The 24,763-nt window shown below is 41.9% G+C and overlaps 2 protein-coding genes across 8 annotated transcripts in view; one reads left to right on the forward strand and one right to left on the reverse strand.

Moving 5' to 3' along the window:
* The window catches only part of MTERF1 (mitochondrial transcription termination factor 1), a 566,280-nt gene that overhangs the window by 52,830 nt on the left and 488,687 nt on the right, over positions 1-24,763 (reverse strand). The window lies entirely within an intron of this gene.
* FZD1 (frizzled class receptor 1) lies at positions 6,578-16,072 on the forward strand. The gene has a single exon (XM_021102361.1). The coding sequence runs from the start codon at positions 9,757-9,759 to the stop codon at positions 11,686-11,688; it is 1,932 nt and encodes a 643-aa protein (XP_020958020.1). The 5' UTR covers positions 6,578-9,756; the 3' UTR covers positions 11,689-16,072.

The following is a 24,763-nucleotide window of genomic DNA, read 5'->3' on the forward strand; positions in this document are numbered from 1 at the left end:
ACACAGGTTTTTAATCCATCACAGAGGTGTTTCTCTCTGCAATTTGATATTTTTGGGAGGACATGGACCTGCTAGATAACTTGGTCTGATGTGCGAAACTGAATTTTAAAAAATGGGAGTTTTGTATCTCCGTGCTTTGGCTATCTACTTTCTCATTGCCCTAAAAGCTGAAACAACTCTGCACTGGAATATGTCTTGATAACAGCCAAATTCTGGATGCAAAACCATCTCTGAGCTTTGGAATGATATCCAACTAAGAGTCAAAGATGAAAGCCTGACCTCCCAGCAGTCACCATGCAGTAACCTTCAAGCCCCATGACTCAGCTCATTCTTCTTGGAGAAGGTTACAGCTCTACCAGTTCAAGCTTGTCCAATCCTGGCTGAAAAATACTCTGCCAATGCACAGGTGTCTATGTAGAGGCAAGACATTTTGTTCAATTGCTGTAAGTCCAAGACCCCCATATCTATTTCAGTGATGAGTAGCTGCAAAACACTTCTTAGTCTTTGGTGAGGGTCCATAGCTTTAAAATGTCTGTTTAACAGTTCTTAAAAGGCTTTGCTCTAATGAGCTAAGGAGGTATGATATAGCCCAGTGGTTAAGCTCCTATAGTCTATACCAGACAATCTTGGTTCAGCCTTCATTCTACTGTTCAGTAGGGTGTGACCAGTTCCTCACCCTTCCTAAGCCTCATTTTTCTCCTCTGAAATGGAGGGACATCTTTCAAAGAAGGAATGTTAGAATTAACTAGCACATGGTAAGCACTCAACAAATGTTCTTATCACAGCTATCTTTAACCCTGTAAAAAGTTGTTTTATAAATTCATATTTCTTTTATTTTCTTATTTTCTTTCTATTATAGCTGTGCCTGGGGCATATGGAGATTCCTAGGCTAGGGGTTGAATCGGAGCTGCAACTGCCAGCCAACACCACAGCCATGGCAACACCTGATCCAAACTGTGTCTGCGACCTACACCACAGCTTGTGGCAACACCAGATGCTTAACCCACGGAGCAAGGCCGGAGATCAAATCCACATCTCTATGAATACTATGTCAGGTTCTTAACCTGCTGAGCCACAATGGGAACTTCTAAATTCAGATATCCTTGGGTGGCAGGTTTTAAAAATTGTAACCAATCCTCTGACACTACTACTGTCGAAGTGGTATCTGGGTCTCCTCCACCTGAACCTGATCAGGCTTGTGACTGTTTTGACTCTACTTCCAATACATTGGAAGTGACACCCTGTGACTTGCAAAGTGAGGTCACAAAAGAACAGACAGCTTCTGCCTTGCTGGCTGGAACACTGAGCCACCATGTACGAAGTCTGACTACCCCCAGGCTCTCATGCTGGAGAGGCCATGGGTCAGCACTCCGGCTGACAGTCCCATCAGAATCCAGTGTCCCTGCCCAGGGGCCAAGCATTTTGAAAGGGGATCCTCCTGCTCCAACTGTTCCAGCCCTTGACTGCCTGAATTGCCTCTGGTTGCTGGAGACCTTCCAGCTGAGTTCGCAGACCTCTTGTCATAGAGACAAGTCATTCTTGCTGTCCCTGTGCAAATTCCTGAATCCACAAATTATGAACATAATAAAATGTTAAGAAATAAAATAAAAGGCTATTACCTTATGCCACCAAATTTGAGGTGGTTTGTTATATAAGAGTAAGTAGATAGAACATTCAGAAAATAATGGATTGGGAGTTCCCAGTTCAGCGGTAACGAACCTGACTAGTATCTGTGAGGATGAGGATTTGATCCCTGGCCCTGCTGAGCGAGTCAAGGATCCTGCATTGCTGTGAGCTGTGGTGTGGGTCACAGATTCGGCTTGGATCCCAGGTTGCTGTGGTTGTGGCGTAGGCAAGCAGCTACAGCTCTGATTCAACCCCTAGCCTGGGAACTTCCATATACCTCGGGTGCAGCCCTAAAAAAAGACCGAAAAAGGAGTTCCCGTCGTGGCGCAGTGGTTAACGAATCCGACTAGGAACCATGAGGTTGCGGGTTCGGTCCCTGCCCCTGCTCAGTGGGTTAACGATCCGGCGTTGCCGTGACCTGTGGTGTAGGTTGCAGACGCGGCTCGGATCCCGCGTTGCTGTGGCTCTGGCGTAGGCCGGTGGCTACAGCTCTGATTCAACCCCTAGCCTGGGAACCTCCATATGCCGTGGGAGCGGCCCAAGAAATAGCAACAACAACAAAAAGACAAAAAGACAAAAAAAAAAAAAAAAAAAAAAAAAAGACCGAAAAAAAAAGAATGAATTGGGGGTAGGGGACTAATGGGGTAAAAGGGAAAATGAACTATATCAAAATCATCAGGTCCAATCTTGATCTGTGTGCCTAATTTTCAAACACATATCAGTTTTTAACAATGGCAACGTTTACTTGCTTCTTTCTGCCCACTTTTTTCCTGTACGCTGCCCAAAGAAATGCCAGATCTGAATGAAAATGCCTGGTTGCCTGTTCATTTGTTTGTAATCATAATTCCAAAGATGTTATTATTATTATTTTTTAAATGGCTGCATCCTCGGCATGTGGAAGTTTCCTGGGCCAGGGATTGAATCTGGCAGCTGTGGCAACCCAGATCCTTTAACCCACTGTGCTGGGCTGAGGATGGAACTTGTGCCTCCACAGCCACCTAAGCTGCTGTAGTTGGATTCTTAACCCACTGTACCACAGTGAGAACTCCACAAAGATGTTATTTTCAGAAGAATTTTTACTAATACTTTAGAAATCATTGATTTATTTACATGTTATTTTCAGCCAGAGGATTTCAGGTCAAAGCAAGCAAGAAATAAACAGAAAACAAGTTGATTAGACTATGATTTTAAAAGATGTATGAGATTATTTCCCCCATTCATGCAGAAAACATCAAGTCATCCAGAAGAGAGAAGCAGGCATGCTCACTTACACAGGCACACATTTTACTTGTTCTCTTAAAAATGTCTTTCTGCACCAAAATGATTCCAAACACTGCTCCCCACATCTAAGCCAATCAGAGAGGACTCTTTAAAGAAACATAAGGTTTTGATTTACAAGGGATCATCTATATTTCTTTCTCAGGGCCTCACAGAAGGACTACATTTTACATTTTAAATTCAACACAAATACCTGTATGTTTTGCAAAAGTTTTCCTGGATAGTATACTATATGTCCCATTGCATAATGACCACAGAACTCATTAAAGCAGAGTCATGAGATAGTTCTTTGTATTTTAACTTGAGATTTAAGAAATATATTTAGCAAAATCTTTTCTAGTTTAATCTTTGAACTATAAGAAAACTTGGGGTAATCACAATCAGATCTTGTCAATGATAATTCAGTGATGGTTATTTTCTTTTTTCTTTCATATTTCTATTTTTTAAATGTGTTTTGGGAGATCTGTGTATAAGCAATGTGTGATTCATACCCAGGCCTACTGAACAGACTGATCTACAGTAAATCTTTGAGTCTTAACCATGTTTAAAATGTAAATTCTAACAAATTAAGGCTGACTCGCAGATTAGTTAGTTAAGGATCCCAATATGGGTTGGCTATAAGTGCCTATAATATAAAATTCGAGACTGTCAAACTGACAGTGCCCTTTGATAAATTGTTTTAAGGAAAGCAATATATGTTTTCGAAAAACAGACCTTTCAAAGATAGTCTATAAACTGAAGTTCTGTGTATAAATGAATCCAAGAACCACCTCCCCAATCTCAAGAACAGATCTGTGTAAGAATGAAGAAAAAAATTAAGAAAGAAAAGACATTTAGTTTTAGAAATTTTTCAAAAGAATACAGATGTTTTGGAATTTAAGAATTAGCTTATGGGAGTTCCCACTGTGACAAAGTGTGTTAAGAATACAACTGCAGTGGCTTGGGTCACTGCAGAGGCGTGAGTTCGATCCCTGGTCTGGCACAGTGGGTTCAGGATCCCACATTGCCTCAGCTGTGGCGTAGGTTGCAGCTGCAGCTCAGATTTGATCCTTGGGAACTTCTGCGTGCTTTGGGTACGGCCAAAAAAAAAGAGAAAAAAGAAAAAGAAGAAATTAGCTTATGCCATACATCTTGGGTTGGAAATTCAAATTCAAAAATAGAGAGATAGAGATAGTTGCTAAAGCATTTCAAAAGACAATATAGTAGACCTTTAGGGGATTCCTCTCAGGAAGGCGGGAACAGAATAGCCCAGGCTTTATCACTATCAGCTCCCAAACTAATCAATAAACCTCCACTAGGAATTCAAAGATAATTCAGGAACTCAAACCATAGGAAGCCAAGTTCTCACTTTCCACTCTTAAAATACAAAAGTGATACAGAGCTGAGAGTTAAAACTTATAAAGCTGTTTTATAAATATCTTAGGTTCAATCCAACATTCCTCAAGCTGTATTATGTAAAGCATGAGTGTTAAGCTGTCCTGTGTGCGCAAGCGCATGTATCCTCAAAGTGGGAAATACCAGGTATGACAGAGTTTTAAAAGGGCTCCTTACCTCAGGACTGCACAGAGATTTTTACTAGGCTAACATGAATCTCCATTAAGGACATACACAGAGTGGGGCCTTTTCCCAAAAATATTTGAACAAATTTTTTCCTTTTTATTTTTTTGTCTTTTTAGGGTTGTACCTGCAGCATATGGAAGTTCCCAGGCTTGGGGTCCAATGGGAGCTACAGCCACAGCCACAGCAACTCAGGATCCAAGCTGCATCTGGGACTTACAGCACAGCTCTCGATCCTTAACCCACTGAAGGAGGCCAGGGATCGAACCCATATCCTCATGGATATACTAGTAGGGCTCATTATCGCTAAGCCACAACGGGAACTCCTGAACAATTTTTTTTTTCACAGAACATCTTTGGATAAGAAGCTGTATTTCAGGAGTTCCCTTCATGGCTCAGCAGTTAATGAACGCGACTAGGATCCACAAGGATTTGGGTTCAATCCCTGGCCTAAGTCAGTGGGTTAAGAATCCAGCATTGCTGTGCGCTGTGGAACAGGTTGTAGACTCGGCGTAGATCTTGAATTGCTGTGGCTGTGGTATAGGCCAGCAGCTACAGCTCTGATTCATCCCCCAGCCTGGGAACTAAAGCCCTAAAATAGCAAAATAAATAAATAAATAAATAAAAATAAAAATAAAAGAAACTGTATTTCAGAGAAAAAATTTGGAAAATGCTGACACAACTCTTCAGTGAGTCCCAGCACTGAAACATCTAGATCCTCGTATAGAAGACTATTACTGAACACTGAGGAACCATCACATTCTCTACCCAGAAACCACATCTTCTATAATGTTTAGAAGACGACATGTTCACATAATGCCACTCAATGGAAATCCGTGGACTTGGGTCATACTCGAGGCCTACTCTGACACTTCTTGGCTATGGGACCTTGGACACAGTACCCACCTGCTTTGAGCCTTAGATTCTCCATCTATTAAAAGAAGGTAATAATTACTACCTACCTTAAAAAGTAGTCAATTTTAAGTTACATAGTGTAAACTAAGAAAAACAATGCCGAATACATACAGTAGGTGCTCAAAACTAAGGTCTTAACCTCTATTATAATCTCTGTTATTCGACAAAGACAATTCAAGCCTGCCACCCACCAGCCAGCAACAAAATGACTCATCCAAAAACTCAAAAGTCTGCCAGGTTGCACTGGGAGCATTCTTCTAACTACTGGTGTGTCCATGTGCGCCCAACTATAAGTAATTGGAACTGGTAATTATCCACAGTCAACCTGGCATAAGCAGTCTGGAGAAAGTGCAGAAGATTAGGGAAAGGCCTGATAAAACACGATCTTTGATATAAGAAGATTGACTGAGTCTGACGCCTGAGGAAGCAGTACCAAGGAAGAATTGAGTTATGTTTACAGCTTTTACCTAATTGTAATACTTATTATTCTTAGCAAGTTCATAATTCATACCTCTCAGTAATTTTACCTGTGCATCTCAAATCTGGAGAAAATAATAGATTTTAGGTAAGAGTAAAAATATGGTACCTATATTTTCCTTCTAACATTCTGTTATACACTGCCTTCATCACCTCCCCAAAGGACTTTCCATACCACTAATTATTACCAATTACAGCTCTGAACTATTCCTTATTTTAACAACTTCTTCTGTATCGCATAGCATTGAGAAATCAAATATTGTATTGGTATAAAAAAAGAAATAGACGATCGAGGTGTGCTTTTTTTTAAACACTGGAAGACAACTCTCGGGAAATGATTTTTTTTTTAACAAGGTCTTTTTTACACAATCCACTGAAAGAGAACTTCTACAGAAAACTGATTTTTAAAAAAATAAAAAGAATGATAGCTACTCAAAAGAAATTAGAAAGGGTTAAAATAAGTATCTAACAAAATTCAAGCCAAACAAAGCCATTTAACCTGTAGCTCTTCCTTTAAGATGTCTGGGCTAGTATTCTTTTTTTAAATATTTTATTTCTTATTTAAAAAAATTTTTTTAGGGGTGGGGGCTAGTATTCTTAACTATAAACTGGAGAAAATGAACCAGTTGCCCAGGTGATATTTTAGGTTCCTTCCAATTCCACAATCTGATAAAAATGACTTTTTTTTTTTTAATTTTGTCTTTTTTTTTTTTTTTTAGGGCCACACCCGTGGCATATGGAAGTTCCCAGGCTAGGAGTTGAATAGGAGCTACAGCGCTGGCCTATGCCACAGCCTCAGCAATGCAGGATCCAAGCTGCATCTGTCTGTGACCTACACCACAGCTCATGGCAACGACCGATCCTCAACCCACTGAACAAAGGCAGGGATTGAACCCACATCCTCATGGATCCTAGTCAGGGTCCTTACCACTGAGCCACAACGGGAACTCTGACTTTTTTTTTTCTCTTTTTAACTCTGATTGCACTTCTAGGTCTCCTTCTTAGTAAACTTCACTGTTTGGTGGAAGATAAAACAAACTCAAGAATTTCAAAAGAACAACTTTTGAATCAGGACCATGTCCCTTACTTTGGGGAACAGAATCGTGTTCTGACAAAACTCCTTGTGCCCTACCCCCTTGGGGGAGAAGAGGAAGAATTGGAGTGATGGTGATGGTGGATAACTTAAAGTATGGGATGCTTCTGGGTAATTAATACATTAGAATAAATTAACTTTTCATCAAGCCCAGTCACCAAGTATGACCTTGTGAGAAAGGAGCCCAAGACAGAGAAGTCTTTACAAGAGCAGAGTGTCAGAAGGAAAATGGCTTGGTAAAATTGCATAGCATGGGATGCTATCCACAAAACAGCATCAAAGGTGGGAGGCTAGAGAAAAAAGTGTCCCTGGAAGACTGGGCCAAGATGCCAGAGGATAAAAATCAACAGATATGAACTTTATGTGCTCAAAGGACTTCTACCCTATGTTTCCTAACTTCCTTTTCAGTATCTAAATCTTTCATGAATTTTTGCCTCCCCCCACCCACTCTCACATATGATGCCCATTAAACATTTAGTATCTGCTGCATTTTCTGGTACAAAAATGCTAAGAATCCCAAAATTCTTTAAAACAAATATGAATTTTATGAACTTACTACACCCATGAATATTGGAAAATGATGACATATGTATCTGAGACAAATGGATGCCATTTTGTTTTACCAGGTAAAGATATGGCTGCATATTCTTTAGAGACGCCAACACGCATGGTGATGAAATGCACGGTGCCCTGTTAGCATGGAGTACAAGTAACACTCATCTTAAGTAGTGACCTTTATGTCCAGACTGAGGTTTATGCTTCCCAGTGACACTGTGCCCCAGGTTGCCTCCTTCCCAGTCATTCTGAAGCCACCTCCTGCTTATGTGGGGAAAAGTGACCCTCAAGAGCTCCCTATTGTCTATAAAATTTAGTCTAAACTTTGCAGTGTGGACTAAAACTTCCTCCTGCCTATCCCATAATATCTCGGCCACACCCACTCCCTCCCCTTTCTGCAATTTAAGCACTGCAGAGCACTTACCACCCACTTCTTCAGAACCCTCCCCACCCCTTTCCACTGTCTGGCCGCTTTCCTGTGCTCCTTTAGCTTTGGGATGGACACTAAGATAACCGATCTACATTTCTGTGCCCCCACTGCCCTATGCCTTCCTGTAAGGCTAAGCCAGGTCCCGCTCATCTTCGTATTTTACTATCCAGTAGTGCTTATAGCATAGTAGGAGCTTGGTAAGTATTCACTTAACAAATGAACGGATAAACAACTGACAGATAATAACTAGAAAAGTAGCCAGTAGCTGAGTGAGTCTAATTGTAAGCCAACAAATGCTACTTAGAATTAATTATACAGTGGCATTTTATTGATAAAACTGAGTCACTAGCCAAACCATTACATTAAAAATCTTACACGGAAAACGAGTGCAGTTCTGCATCTGAGTGAAAGATCAGTCTGCAGCCCTGCCTGTGGCACCCAACTGGCCAAAGTCTGACCCTCCCAGGATTTCCCCCAGAGTTATGGGCGCCCCTGCTTTGGAAGGGTCTTAGTAACCCAGGAAGGGCCTAGGCTACTTGCAAGTGCAGCTCGGCCCCGAACCACCTCGGTCCACTTGAGGACCTCGGGTTCTCAAGTTTTTCTCTCTAAATATTCTATGGGTCGTTTCCCTTTGCTTCTGTTTCTGGATTGATAAAGAGGAAAAAAAGGAGTTTGACTACAGAACGGATAACAGTAGCGTACGGTATATCTGGCTTTACTTTTAAAATTCCATCAAAGTTTGTGTTTGGTGGTGGTTGTTTTTCTTCATTTGACAGCGATCCCGAGAACTTCTCCTTGGGGGAAATGGCGCGTCCCAAGCCCGCCAAGCCGGGGCGGAGGGCTCTAGGATTTATTACAGAAAGAATTTCAACAAAACCTCGACAGATAAAAACTCAAAGGAAGCCGTGCGTTCCTTAAGTTAAAGGTATCTGTTCTGATCGAAGCTCTTGGCTTGCTGTTTGTAACCAGCGTTAAGAGCAGGATTTTTAAATACGAAAACGGATAAAAGAAAAGCTAACTCCCGAGGTCCATCGACTCTTTTTCTTTATCTCCAGCAGCACATGGGACCATTCTCCTACTTTCTTCGCCCTTTCTTCCGTGAAAGCAAAAGCAACCAAGCCTGTCTCGCTTCACAGCAAACCCCACTCTTTGTGCCCGTACGGTGCCTCTGCCACCACTACTACTTCCTTCTCCTCCCGCCTCCTCCTCCTCCCGCCAGCCGCGGACTTTCGCTCTGGGAATCTGGCGGCAGGCACCCTTTGCGCCGGGAAGGCAGAGCAGCGATTGGGCGACGGTCCCTGAGCCTCCAGTTCCGCGTCGGTTTCAAGGCTCCTCCCTCCCGGTGAAAGACAGACTGCGGGGCGCCTGGAAACCGGTCCGAGGGCGCGCGAGGGAGAGGAGAGCAAGCGAGTTGAGGGATTGACACAAATGGTCAGGCGGCGGCGGCGGAGAAGGAGGCGGAGGCGCTGGGGGGAGCCGAGGCCGCTGGGCTGCCGAGAGTTGCGCGCTCTGCCCGGCCGCCGCCACTAGCGCGGCGCCGCCAGCCGGGAGCCAGCTAGCCGAGGGCCAGGAAGGCGGGACGCGACCCCTGCGCGCCCGAGCCACCAGGGCTCTCCCCACTGCCCGCGCTTCATGAATCGCAAGTTTCCGCGGCGGCGGCGGCTGCGGGACGTGGAGCGGGAGCCGGCGGAGCGGGCCGAGCGCAGCTCGGGCTCGACGGAGGGCACCGGAGGGGAGGAGATCGCCCCGGCCGCAGAGGGAGCAGCCGCTCTCCGCGCCACCGCCAGCCCCAGCCGAGCGGCGCCAAGAAAGGAGCCGAGAAAGTATGGCTGAGGAGGAGGCGCCTAAGAAGTACCCGGCCGCCCCCGGCGGCGCGAGCTGGGAACTTTGTTCCGCGGCGCTCCGTACGGGACCGGGGGCAGAAGGGAGCGGGTACGCGGGCAGCCTCCGCCGCCCCCCGGCTGACTCCGGACGCTTGGCGCTCCGGCTGCTCCTACTGCTTTGGCTGCTGGAGGCTCCGCTGCTGCTGGGGGTCCGAGCGCAGGCAGCCGGCCAGGGGCCCGGGCCGGGGCAGCAGCCCCCGCCGCCTCAGCAGCAACAGAGCGGGCAGCAGTACAACGGCGAGAGGGGCATCTCTATACCGGACCACGGCTACTGCCAGCCCATCTCCATCCCGCTGTGCACGGACATCGCGTACAACCAAACCATCATGCCCAACCTGCTGGGCCACACGAATCAGGAGGATGCGGGCCTCGAGGTGCACCAGTTCTACCCGCTGGTGAAGGTGCAGTGCTCTGCAGAGCTTAAGTTCTTCCTGTGCTCCATGTACGCGCCCGTGTGCACTGTGCTGGAGCAAGCTCTGCCGCCTTGCCGCTCCCTGTGCGAGCGCGCGCGCCAGGGCTGCGAAGCGCTTATGAACAAGTTCGGTTTCCAGTGGCCTGACACGCTCAAGTGCGAGAAGTTCCCGGTGCACGGCGCCGGCGAGCTGTGCGTGGGCCAGAACACTTCGGACAAGGGCACCCCTACGCCCTCGCTACTGCCTGAGTTCTGGACCAGCAACCCCCAACACGGCGGCGGAGGGCACCGGGGTGGCGGCTTCCCGGGGGGCGCCGGCGCGTCGGAGCGAGGCAAGTTTTCGTGCCCTCGCGCCCTCAAGGTGCCCTCCTACCTCAACTACCACTTCCTGGGGGAGAAGGACTGCGGCGCACCCTGCGAGCCGACCAAGGTGTACGGGCTTATGTACTTTGGGCCAGAAGAGCTGCGCTTCTCGCGCACCTGGATCGGCATCTGGTCAGTGCTGTGCTGCGCCTCCACCCTTTTCACCGTGCTCACGTACCTGGTGGACATGCGGCGCTTCAGCTACCCAGAGCGGCCCATCATCTTCCTGTCGGGCTGCTACACTGCAGTAGCCGTGGCCTACATCGCCGGCTTCCTGCTGGAGGACCGGGTGGTGTGTAACGACAAGTTCTCCGAGGACGGGGCGCGTACAGTGGCGCAGGGCACCAAGAAGGAGGGCTGCACCATCCTCTTCATGATGCTCTACTTCTTCAGCATGGCCAGCTCCATCTGGTGGGTGATCTTGTCGCTCACCTGGTTCCTGGCAGCCGGCATGAAGTGGGGCCACGAAGCCATCGAGGCTAACTCGCAGTACTTTCACCTGGCCGCCTGGGCTGTGCCGGCCATCAAAACCATCACCATCCTGGCGCTGGGCCAGGTGGACGGCGATGTGCTGAGCGGGGTGTGCTTCGTGGGGCTCAACAACGTGGACGCGCTGCGGGGCTTCGTGCTGGCGCCACTCTTCGTGTACCTGTTCATCGGCACGTCTTTCCTACTGGCCGGCTTCGTGTCCCTCTTCCGTATTCGCACCATCATGAAGCATGATGGCACCAAGACAGAGAAGCTGGAGAAGCTTATGGTGCGCATCGGTGTCTTCAGCGTACTTTACACGGTGCCAGCTACTATTGTCATCGCCTGCTACTTCTATGAGCAGGCCTTCCGGGACCAGTGGGAACGCAGCTGGGTGGCCCAGAGCTGCAAGAGCTATGCCATCCCCTGCCCCCACCTCCAGGCGGGTGGAGGCGCCCCGCCGCACCCGCCCATGAGCCCTGACTTTACAGTCTTCATGATCAAGTACCTTATGACGCTGATCGTGGGTATCACGTCAGGCTTCTGGATCTGGTCGGGCAAGACCCTCAACTCCTGGAGGAAGTTCTACACTAGGCTTACCAACAGCAAACAGGGGGAGACCACCGTCTGAGACGGGGAGGGAGTGGAGGGTGTGGGCTCAGCCCTTTCCCAGCCCTAGGCCTGGTCCCAGACACCCGTGAAAGCTGCCCGGGTGGAGTCTTGGCCAAGTCTGGCTGCTCCAGGCTTCCTTGAGCTTTCGCAGGCTCCTTTTAACAAGGCTCCTGAAACGGCTTCTTTCTTGGGGGCAAATGGACTGGAGGTTCCCAACTGCCAGCCAGGGGACTGGACAGACCTCTCTTGCTCTCACAGCCGGTACCAGGACTGTACGCTTTTATGATTGTAAATAGCCTGTGTAAGATTTTTGTAAGTATATTTGTATTTAAATGACGACTGTTCACGTGTTTTTCTTTTACTTTCCTGTTTTTTTTAAGTTTAAATTTTAATTATTTAGGGCGGTTTAACCATTTGAGGCTTTTTCGTCTTGCCCTCTTTAGAGTACTGCAGAGAGAAAACCGGGGCGCGAGGCCTGGTGCTTCAGCTGCTGCCCCGAGCTCCTCCCTGCTGGGTGGGGGGCGTCTGGGGCTGCGTTGCCAGGCCACTTCCTTGCTCCTCTTTCCGCTCCCTCCTTTCCCCTTTCTAGGTACTAAACTCCACAAAGCTTCGAAACTGGAGGGTAGGCTCCCACCCACCCCAAGTATGCCCTTGTCCAGGCCAGATTGCAAAGGCCTGTCCCTTTGACTATTCAAAGCTGAAATTTTCACTGTCCAGAACCTAGCTTCAAGGAGGCCCACGGATGTGGGCGCTGGCAGTGGCAGCCTCCCTGGCTCTGGCCTCCAACACCCAGACACTCCCTTCTTCCATCTAAGTTGGTTAGAGGGTGAGTGGGTAACTAGTGCCAAATTTTTTTAAATCTGCTTTTTGGTGGATGAGCTCATTTCATTCTCTAGCGTCTAAAACCCGGTATGGGTTTGGCCAGCGTCATGGAAAGATGTGGTTACTGAGATTTGGGAAGAGGCATGAAGCTTTGTGTGGGTTGGGAGAGACTGAAGATGGGGGTTATAAAATGTTAATTCTAATTGCATACGGATGCCTGGCAACCTGCCTCTAGGATTGAGATAGGCTGCCTTTTGATTTTACCCGTCTGTAAAATGGAAACGTCAGGTCACCTGGAAAGCTTTGTTAAGGAGTTGATCTTTGCTTTCCTTAACAGGACAGCAGAATGGTAAACTGAATATGAAAACTTGAAGGAGATTTCAGTGTAATGGACTTCCTCAATATGAAGTGCTACTTTCTTATTTTAAATGAAATAATAATTAGACATATATCAGAAACTTTAAATTGTAAAAGTTGTACACTTTCAACATATTACTATGATTATGATTCAACAACACATTCTGATGAGAAACAATCCTCATCCCTAATAATAACTTGGTAAGATTCCAGGAGATAAAGGAGGTGGAATAATTGATGGGATTAGCTCCTGAAATAAACAAAATATGGGCATGCATGCTAAAGGGAGAATGTGTGAAGGTCTACTGCACTAAATCCTGTGTGCTCCTTTTTGGATTTACAGAAATGTGTCAAATGCAAATCTTTCAAAGCCATTTTAAAATATTCACTTTAGTTCTCTGTGAAAAAGAGGAGAAAAGCAATCCTCCTGATTGTATTGTTTTAAACTTTAAGAGTTTATCCAAATGCCGGTACTTAGGACCTAAATTTATCTGTCTGTCATACTCTAAAATGACAGTGGTCTTTGAATTTGGTATGCATTTATTCTGTTCACTATCACATAAATCATCTATATTTATAGAGGAATAGAAGTTTATATATATAAAATACCATATTTTTAATTTCGTGAATAAAAAAAATCAAAGTTTTGTACAAAATTATATGGTTTTTGTGCCTGAAAATAATAGAGCTGGAACTGTGCACTATGAACTACCTTTGCATTTTATAGTGTCTGTAGCCATTCCTACAGTGTATAAATTCAAGAATTCGATGAAAAATCTCTCTTTAAACCTTCAGACCAGTCCTTCCAAAGAATTAACCAACTTGGCATTGTTGTAATTGATGTTGTGAAGTTCCCCAGAAAAGATCTGCTTCCATGACAGTAACAATATAAAATAGAAGTTTGCAAATTACATCTTTACTCAAAGAAGATTATTAAAAAGAGAACTCTAATTTTACTAAGCTTTTTTTTTCTTTTAAGGGGTAAATTTACATGACTTTTATAATATGGAGGTTTATTTTTAAATCATCAGCCATCATCTTTGTCACAATTTTTATAAGGTATTATCTTATACTTGCCCTAATCTTGGCTATTCCAAAACCAGAAGTAGGCAATCAATAAAAGGTTATTTATAAGCATTTTAAGCAGCAGTTGAGTGTATAAGGCTGTTTTGTTGTTTGCTTTTGAAGACCCATTTTTATATTATTCAAGGAAGTTTCCCCAGGGGAATTATCTAGTTGGTCTACTCTTAGTCAGAATTTATATAAATGTGTATATATATATATACATATATATAATATACATAAGTATATACACTAATTTTTATACAGTAGAGAAAAAAGTTTATGTATATATTTTACCGTATAGAAATAAGGTTATAAAAGGAAAATGGAAAACCTCATTTTAGATGGAAATCCTTTGGAAAACTAGTCTCTTATTCCTTTATAGACTGAAAATATGTTTATTAAATTTTCCCATGAAAACCTTTTGTGATAAAATGACAAGGGGCTGAAAAGAAGACCTTTAACACAATAGAGTTACTTTCATGGTTATAAGGCAATTGTCTTATAAGTCATCATCATTAATTATTTTAAGGCAAATGAAAAAATTTAATTGAAAATACAGCATTCAATTTTAATTAGTAAGGTGCAATTTTATGTTTTTTCTTTGTTCCATTAATCTTATATAGTAGATATCTATGGTTTTATTATATAAACACATAAAAAATAGCAATTCTTAGGCCAAATTAACACTTCTTCTCACTGATAATTCAACAGATAATTTCCAGAAAAATAAATTTTAGATTATTAGTCTCTAGCCAAAGAATACATATAAAGCATTCTTATTGTCGGTGTCCTTACAGTGATATAACTATAAATTTGATGCAAAAAGCTTATATAATGCTGGATTAAGTAGTTTTAAAAGATTTTTTAAGTCACCACCAGGCTTCGTTTTTAAAAAACAACTTATTTTAAATTGTGTAGCATATAGTAAGCTAGTGTATTCTTTTTGTTTCATTCATTATTGGTAGCAAAATAAGACTTGCCTGAAAAAACATAAAGCTATTGGGAATATGGTCCCATTAATATGCTGTTTCCATGACAAACCCTATTTTCAGATTATTTGGTTTGCCTATTTTATTTTTTTAAACCAGCCATCAATTGGAGTCAATTTCCCCGCTCATGGTGTGCTTGATTCAGCTTTTGTAGTAAATGTATACACAGTATGAATGCTTTCTGATGCTCTTTTTTAAAAGGGCCATTTTTTACTTAAACTTTGTGGGGGGCAGAAAGTCATATTTTTAATTTCAAAGCCAGCCAGTGTCAAACATATGCAAAACAGCTGGACCGGATTTTTCAGTTTGTCTGGGGCAGTCACTTGTTAGCCAGAGTTTACAGTCCTGGTTCTTTTGTCTCCACGGAGCACTGAAGCCTTCCTTCCGCTGTAGTTACAGCATCATTCCCAAAGTCCAACACTGGACCAGGAAAGGAGACCACAGTGAAGAGTTGGTGGCCAATTAAAAAAATTTTTTTTGGCTAAACTACAAACCATTTCAGGACTTGGGTGGCTTCAGATCATTTTCCCTGATACCATGTTTCCATCTTGGTGTGTATTTGTTTTTTTTTTTTAAAGATGACGTCCTTTCAGTATGTGTGTTTGCCTTCAGCTTCAGCTACCTTACTTTTATTGCTTTCTAATACATCTCTTGGCTATAAGCCAGATTTTTATGTAATGTACATGAAATTAATTGAAACCAGTATTATGACCCTGGATATCCTTGATACATTTCTGATTATAATGTACTCTGCAACTGGGGCCTGAGAGATAAGCAAAATCTGATCATTACATATGTCTTGAGGTGGACACTAGTAATATTGTCATTAAGTTCTTCACGGAATATACTAATAGCAAATTCTTCCAGGATTAACCTGTAGGAGCCAAAATAAGACATGGACTACATCTAAGAGTTCTCCAGTTACATTGCTAAAAAGGAATTGCAACACAACCTTAAATTCAAGGCTTTCATTTTAAGACCCTTACATTTGAAATGGGGTGTTACAAGGGAAGTGTCAAACAAGGTAAAGTTTATTTTGGTGATTCCTAAGATTTATATCTATATTTCAAACTGTTAGCAGAACCAAGAGCCCCTAGAATTTGAGAAATGGTACCTGACCTTCATGACTCAGAATTCCCTTAAACTTTTAGAGATTAAATATTTTTATTCTCTTTGGTCGTATCTTTTGACAATAGATGTGTTAAACCATAACAATTACAGTGACAAAACCACTTGTTTATAACCTGGTTAATAAAAAGACTCTAGACCAATTAAGTTTAATCACTGTCTGTGGTGACAAGTGTCTCTACTCCATTACAGAATCAAGTCCCTGTTATTATTTAAACACTTCCCCTGGGAATGTTTGTTTACAAGTTGGTTTGGGACCCTAGTAGTGAGTCAAGTAAAAGGATTTCTCACAGAAATCTTTCTCATGTTATGGATGGGATCAAGCATGGTCTCTAAGTACATCCTCCAATGAACATATAACAACTATTCTGAAGGTTATCAGTTTTAAAAGTCTAGCAGATCTTAAAATTGTTTGAAAAAATAACATTTTACAGTAGTGATTTCTCTAAACAAGTCTTTTTATTTTAAGATGATGGTATTCTAAAAAGGTATATTTTCGAGTGATAAAATAATGCCACATTTGCTAAAGGAATCATTAATATGCTAGTTGAATGGCATGTTTGTATAATTAATAATTCTGAAAGCATAGTATTAGAATAGCATTGATTTGCCCATTTTACACACGCATGCTATTTTTAGAATACAGCTGACTTGCTTGAAGACAATTTTTCGCTTTTAAAATTTGTAATATGCACATTTAGTATGAAGAAGATCTCAAGAAATTTCGTTTACAGTGTAGTCTTTCAAAACATGTTCACAGGACTTCTGTGATTAACATGAAAAGGAACCACTATTGCTGCTTTGAGATAGTTCTTTGTGGCCTGGATTTCTCTTCTTTCCTTTTTAAAATCCAAGTATCCTCTAATTTGTGGATATCTCCATGTTTCAGATCTCGATACCTGTTTGAATTAAATTTGCAGGGGAATAACTGCAGGATCCCCCCATAGACAAAGTGTGGCCTTTATTTCCTTTCAAGTTGGCAGCGTGTCCTTGCTTAAATGAAGCGCTCTGAGACAGATTGTTCTCTTGCCCTTGGAAATGCTCGTCTTCACAAATGCAGCAGCAAATACCTGGAAGTCATACAGGCTGGTTCAATGTATATTCCAAATGCCAAGTGCCACCTGATCGTTACAAGGATTTTTTTTTTTCTTGTAAAGAAAAAAAAAACAGTTTTTGAGACTATTCTTGACCTTATCTTTCCAACTCCTGGAAAACACTTTTTAAAAGTTAACTTAAATAAATATTCTGTCAAAATCTCAACTCAGACAGGGTAATGCACTATTTCGTTTTGTCCAGGACTGAGGGGTGTCTTGGGATATGAAATTTCCAGTGGTAAAACCAGGGAAGTCCTTGGCAAACTGGGATAATGGATCACTCTATTCCATGGATTAAATTGTGCTTCCAAGATAGAGTAAAAGCTTCTGTGGTGGTCACTGGCCCAGCATTAAAAGGCTTCCTCTGTAGTTTTAGCCTGGTTTGTTACCAGACGAAAAGTCAGTTAATAGCAGCCCTTTGTAACTGATCTTGACGGTGAGCACCACTCAACAGAAGCTGAGTGGAATACTAAGGTATCATGAAAAAAACAACACTGATATCTTGGCCATTCTGTGTTCTTTTTTATAAAAGACTCTCAAAGTATTCCCTTGGGATGAAATGGCTTTTTAAAAAAATTGATATTAAAGATGATTGGATTGTAAGGACCTGCTAGGTTTTTGAGTATATTTATTTTCCTATCAGTATAGTCCACTGTAATGAGATTACAGTCTCTAGCAGCAATTACCCCCAAGGGCTATACATCAATACATTTTTTTTGTGTGTGTGTGGCCACACCCACGGCATGTGGAAAGTCCCTAGGCCAGGGATTGAACCCGCACCACAGGATCAACCCAAGCCACTGCAGTGACAGTGCTGAATCCCTAACCTATTGTGCCACAAGAGAACTGCCATCAACACGTAATTCAATTGCCATATTTTTTTCTCAGAGATAAGTAGGTTTAGCTCCCATACTTTCCCCCAAACTAGTTGTCATATCTATAGGAAGGAAAAAGAAGTAGATAAATCTAAAATTCTACAGTGATTTTGGGGAATTGTAGAATGGAGGGTGTAGACCAGGCTAATCCATGGCATTCATATTTCTATTTGCAAGGCACTTCAATTAGAATTGGTCCACCCCTTTTTATATTGAGTTCATTCTTCTTGTCATCCTCTTTATCCATTCATTCTTGTTAATCTTCTTATAAATAAAGTTTATAAGAAGTTTATAAGCACATAAAGTTTTACTGCCTTTGTTGTTGAAAAGGAACAGTGTTCTCACTACTGTTTTTTAATTAAACTTGATATTGAGAAATAAAAAAAACACGTGCAGATAATGTAGTTATTTCAGGAGGTACCTACACATTAGCCTCTAAAGCTTTGATTCTGAACAGAGGGCAGTTTTAGCCCCCAGGAGTCATTTGACAATGTCTGGACACATTTTTGATTGTCATGACTGGAGAGTGGGGTTACTATGTGCATCTAGTCAGTAGAGACCAGGGAGGGTGCTAAACATTTCACAATGCACAGGACAGCTCTGGACAACAAAGAAGTACCCTATTCGAAGGGCCAAAGTTGAGAAACACTGCTCTAGAGGAATACTTAAAATTGTGAAGACACATTTTTAAATAATGAGACATTAAATTTATAAAGCAGGATTGAGAAAAATATGGATTTACTTGGTGCCTATAGCATGGGCTTTACTTTTGACCTGCAAATTTTGTTTTCCATTGATGAATAGCCTGATGATACTGTACAATAGTCAATGTCTTTGCCACCATGGACTGGGTGATTTAAACAACACTTTTATTTATTTCTCATAATTCTGGGGTCTGGGAAGTCCAAGATCCAGATGCCAGCAGATCAGGTCATCATTATGGGACCCTGGCTCCAAATTCCCACACACTGAGGGTTAGGGTTTTAACATATGTGTTTTGAAGGGGAAAAGTCAGCCCATTACAGTCAATAAAATAAGTCTGCTTCTATTATTTAAATCTAGACAAGGACACATAATATCATAATTTCAGTGGGAAAAAAATCTAATGTAAATAACAGTTTATTGAAAAATCTCGGAGTTCCCATCGTGGCGCAGTGGTTAACGAATCCGACTAGGAACCATGAGGTTGCGGGTTCGGTCCCTGCCCTTGCTCAGTGGGTTAACGATCCGGCGTTGCCGTGAGCTGTGGTGTAGGTTGCAGACACGGCTCGGATCCCACGTTGCTGTGGCTCTGGCGTAGGCCGGTGGCTACAGCTCCGATTGGACCCCTAGCCTGGGAACCTCCATATGCCGCGGGAGCGGCCCAAGAAATAGCAAAAAAAGACAAAAAAAAAAAAAAAAAAAAAAAGAAAAATCTCTTAAAAGTGTTAGTATTCTGCTATTATACTTCAATATTTCACATTTCCTTTTTTTTTTTTTTTTTAACACATTTCCCTGCATTATTGGAAGTGTTACAGTATAAAGGAAGAACTCTGGCCCAGGAGGCAGAAAACCTGGGCTTAGTCTCGACTGGGCTAAGCCTGTTAAGGTACTTTTGGTGAGTCTGATCCACAGGATTTCATGACTCAAATGGAAACACTAATGAAATAATAGACATGAAAACACCTTTATAAACAGTGAAGCGCTATGCAAATGTGAGGAGTTTTGTTTATTTCTCACATTAAGCTAATCAAGGAGGAAACTAAAACTTCATGAAAGCTTTTTCTCAGCTTTGACTACTTCCCTCCCCCACTTTTAGAAAAAGGTGTTTCAGTTACTGAAGGGACCCAAGGTGACTGGGGGCTTTTCTGCAGTTTCCCTGGCTACTATCCTCGTTTTTTTTCACTACCCTTGAGTTCTCTGGGACACACACAGGTTTTTTTCCCCCATTTTGTACGAGACTCTGGTTAAATTTAGTACAAACTCAATGAGCAATGCAGCTAGTGCACTATTTGAGTGGGGTTGGGTCCTCACTAGGAGAAAGAAGGGTCTTGTTTGAAAAGGCTGGTCTGGGGCAAGGATTCTGCTACAGGAGTGTTTTAAGGTCAGAGGGATAGGAGAGATAAGAAAATGTTCTAGGTCCAAATGGGACAATTCATGGGCAGACACTCTGGACTGAGAACCCTCACAGAGTGGCACAGGTGCCTCAGGAACTGTTTGGCCATTTGTTCGTTAATGATGCTGGGGGGATGTGAGAAGCAGCATGGGGCAGGAGTGCTTTGTGTCCTAAAGGCAGATAGGTTGGAGTCATTTGGCACTGGAAAAGGTAAAAAGAAAAGATATACAATGAAAACCAAAGTCAGCTGGTCTTCCTTGGAGACAGCTCTCATGGGAGTCAGTAGAGTGGTAGTTGAATAGAAACAGCTCTGGAATAGGGCCGTAACCCTGGATTAGAAATATAACCTTCTTTCCTTTCCCTCGTATTCAAAAAAACAAAAAACAAAACACACACACACACACACACACACACACACACACAAAACAAACAAACAAAAAAAACCAAACTCGATTTCAAGATAATAGGGATTTGGACACAAAGAAGTTGAATGTCATCTTGGAAAGAATTTTGGAACTTGCTAGACATGGTTTGAATCCCAACTAGCTCTTAGCTTCAGATCCACTTTTCTGAAATGGTAATAATAACAACTTTTTACTAGTTCATATGGGTGTTGGGAAAATTAAAGAATAAAGTATATAACAGTATTCTTAGCACAAGAGAGTCATCTACAGATCTTAGTCTTCCTGTCCCTGCTGTATATTTCTTTTCTCTCTTCCTCTTCTACCTATTATTCTCTCCCATCCCTCTCCTTCTTGCTCTTCTCTCCTACAATTCCTTCCCCTTCCCTACTTCTTTCTACAACTCACAATTATCACTCATGGAAATTGAAAAGGCATAATGCAAACTAATGCCATATTGTTCATGCATCCTCTTTTCAGGCTAAGCATGCTTTACAAGATTTATTCAGATAAAAGATTAAGTTAATGGGTGACCTTAAGGTTAAATGACACAAATAATGCTCTGTATATTAATCAACTAGTGATATTGTTCTTAAAGCATAAGTGCAGTTTTATGCATCCATGCCCACTTTGGGACACACTGTTTCAGATTCAATTTCTTCATGGCTGCTAACAATTCTGACCTAAGTGATAGGTTGTACACTTGGGTAATATGGTAGCAGTTCTTCAAGGCCACTCTAAATAATGACCTGGAAGAGAATAATAATTTCTTTTTATAAGTAATCTCCTCTAATAGATTGATAACTAACCGAAGAATGGCAGGAGTCCTTTGTTTGTCCTTGTTGACTATATTGCCAAAGGGAGCTCACTTAATAGTAGTTATTTAAATGTTTCTTTGAAACTATTGGAAAAAATGCTGAATGTATTTTGATGCTTGAAGCTAGAACTCACATCAAAACAGTTCATTGGTCATTTCATTATTCCCTCATGTAGAAAGTGCAGCTAGCCATTCTGGTTCCTTGCTGACCTTCATGGTCTAGTGTATCAGTTTTCTTTGGCTGCTATAACAAATTATCACAAACTTGAAAAACATAAATTTACTGTTTTACAATTCTGTAGGTCAGAGTATGTCTCATTGGGCTAAATTCAAGGTCTTGCACAGCTGTGTTTCCTTCAGTAGGCTCTAAGGGAGAATAAGTTTTCTTGTCTTTTCCAGCTTCTAGAGGTCACCCCTATGTCTCTTGGTACCCTTTCCTCATCTTCAAACTAAAAACACAGGATCAGATTGTTTCTCTCATTGTCTGCTTCTCTCCAGCTGGGAATGGTCCCCTGCTTGTAAGGACACATATGACTAGATCAATGCGACAAAAGGCTCCAAGTATTAGCAGGTGGACATTTTGGGGAGACAATTATTCTACCTGCCACATCTATGTTTAGCCGTTGGAAATAGCTAGGGGATCCTTTTCTAAAGAAGTATTCCCATCACATTCTCATTCTTGACAATAATATTTTTTAGAAATTGACTTCCTGAATTTTTTCTGTTCTCTCAAAGTATGCTTCTGTCAATGGTCAATTCCTCACTGATTTACCCTCTCCCTTCACCTCATTTTCTGTTAAGTAGCCTGCACATCAGTCCTAATCTTCTAACTCTACAGAGTTTCTTTATATTCCAGATGTCATTTTTCTTCTTTCTTGCTACATACACTCTCCTTTTTGTTACCCTATATGTCTTTTCAATACACTTCCCTCTAGATTCATGTTTCTGTCTGTCCCAGAAATAGGTCAGAAAGAAACAGTGATTGACTAGTGTCAAACGTCTTTTCACAAGTGAACATATATAATCCTACCATTTTTTATTACAGGTGATATAAATCTATGGTTTTCATCAGAAACACGTCTGTCAAATGATTGTATTTTGCCCTTTGGTGAAGGTCTGGATGAGAGAAATAGTTTACATAGTTTACCTTATCTCTGATTAATTCAATCTATATTTCTTTTTTCTTTCTTTTTTTTTTTTTTTTTTTTTTGCTATTTCTTGGGCTGCTCCCACAGCACATGGAGGTTCCCAGGCTAGGGGTTGAATCGGAGCTGTAGCCACCAGCCCACGCCAGAGCAACAGCAACGCGGGATCCAAGCCTCATCTGCGACCTACACCACAGCTCACTGCAACGCCGGATCATCAACCCACTGAGCAAGGACAGGGACCGAACCCGCAACCTCATGGTTCCTAGTCGGATTCGTTAACCACTGCGCCATGATGGGAACTCCCAATCTATATTTCTAGCTTTGACTAAAAGTTTTAATTCTTTACGAATTTACCATCATGTTCATAGAGGAAATTTTTTTCTCATGATCTTTAATTTAAACATTTTGTTAAAAAAGAAAAACCTCAATTGCCTGAGCTGCATTTTATACAAATTCAGGTAATGAATACACTTGCCCTAGTTTAAAATGTTATGTTGACATTTTTGGAGAAGAAATTTTTCTAGCATTACAAACGCATCCTTAAAAATGTTCTCTAAAATGTAATTTTTAGTCTACACTAGAAACCAATTTTTTTCTATCTAGATTCTTACAGATAAAAGTACTTATTTTCCTCCTATATGCATATGAATGTCTGAAAATATGCCTTTTCCAGCAACTTATTTAAGAAGGCTTTCAGATGATCATAGCTATCCCCAAATATGCATTATTTGCAAGCATCTGAACTTGCAGGGGTTATATAGAGATACAAAGAATTTCTAAAAATCAGTAATGAGTTAATATATACAAAGTAATCATTTAATATCATTTATCTTCTCTTAAAATTTACTCCATTCATCCTTTCAATAGTTTTTTTTTCCCCAAGTAGGGATAATTTTAGGGAAAATTCAGTAACAGACCAGAGGTCATTTGAATGCAGTAATGGTTCTATGAATAAAGATGTTTTAATAATATACAGCTTCATTAGAGCCAAGCTGAATTAATGTAGGAAGTATAGGGTGTGTTTGAAGATCTCAGATAAGGCAAGTCATAATGAAACCTCATTCAATGCTAACTAAAATAAAACCAGATGATCTTCAAAATATGCAAAATTTATAAGAGGTGGCAATGGATTACTATGAATTCTTATAATTGAGTGTACAGAAGAATCACTCAAGGAACTTATTAAATGCGAGGATTTCTGGACTTATTTTAAGAGACTGATTTTATTGGCCAAAGGAGGGGTTCAGGAAGCTCCATTCTGGTGATTCTAATGCTGGTGGTTCTTGAGGTATTTTTTTTTTTTTTAAACACTGGGTTAGGTAAAGTTAAGGAGGTGAGTAAAGAACCAGTAGCGCTCAGCCCAGGAAGAGAGATGGCTTAGAGAAGGCACACTGGAAGAACCAAGTGAGAGTGGCCAGGATCTTGGATGGACCTGGTGACAACCTACACAAAAGGGGGCAGTGCCAGTGGTACTACTACCCTTTGCTTCACCAACTTTTCCATCTATTTTTAATATGGATAACTGATGTTTCTCAAGCTTGTAAGGAGGGTTTAGCAAACACAACATCAAGAAAAACCCCTAGCCATTCCTCCTTTCTTCTAACCTCCTTTTATAAAGACTGTGGAAACTTCACTGGAGTCAGAGCCTGAACACTACAAGAATTAGCCTTTTCGAGCTCTCAATACAGAGTTGACCTATCCTGCTGGTCTTTGTCCCTAAAAGTCTAAATTAGGAAGAGCCAGGTGCCAACCTGGTGTGCCTAACAGGCCCCTATCCAAGGCCACTGGGTTGTTTGCCTAGGTCTAAAATTCTTTTAATTTTAATTTTTTTAAAAAAGCATAGGGCTTTAATTCCATAGCTATAGGTTCACTTAGAGTTAGTCTACTAGTTAAGACTTTCAGAGTCCAGTCACTTCCCTGATCACGAGGTAGGGGAGAAGGAGACATGGATTCTCTCTGGTTTCCATTCGGCATCTGACTCAGAAAGGGAGATAGTGCAGCAGGTGGAAGGCAGAAAAGGGACTTCAAATGGCTCCTGGTTCCCCCAGGCTGGCCTTCATCACTTTTAGGGGGGCAGCCATTGGCAGAAGCTGAGCATGGAGGCCTCTGAAGCAACTCAGCTTCCTATCTGTTCTGATTTTGTTTGTTTAGGGTTCTTTCTTTCTTTCTTTCTTTTTTTAACATAGCTGACTTCTTAGAAGGCCCTTCCTTCCCAGGGAATTCACTAATCAAGGTAATACTCTATTTATTTCCATAAACAAAGCCTTATGAAAGAACAATACATTCATTAACTAAGAAATGTG

Source organism: Sus scrofa, chromosome 9 (assembly GCF_000003025.6).
Source record: "Sus scrofa isolate TJ Tabasco breed Duroc chromosome 9, Sscrofa11.1, whole genome shotgun sequence".
In the NCBI taxonomy this organism is placed as follows: Eukaryota; Metazoa; Chordata; class Mammalia; order Artiodactyla; family Suidae; genus Sus; species Sus scrofa.

Bases quoted from the DNA above. Each gene is read 5' to 3' on its own strand.
- FZD1 (XM_021102361.1), top strand. From the start codon at position 9,757: ATGGCTGAGGAGGAGGCGCCTAAGAAGTACCCGGCCGCCCCCGGCGGC.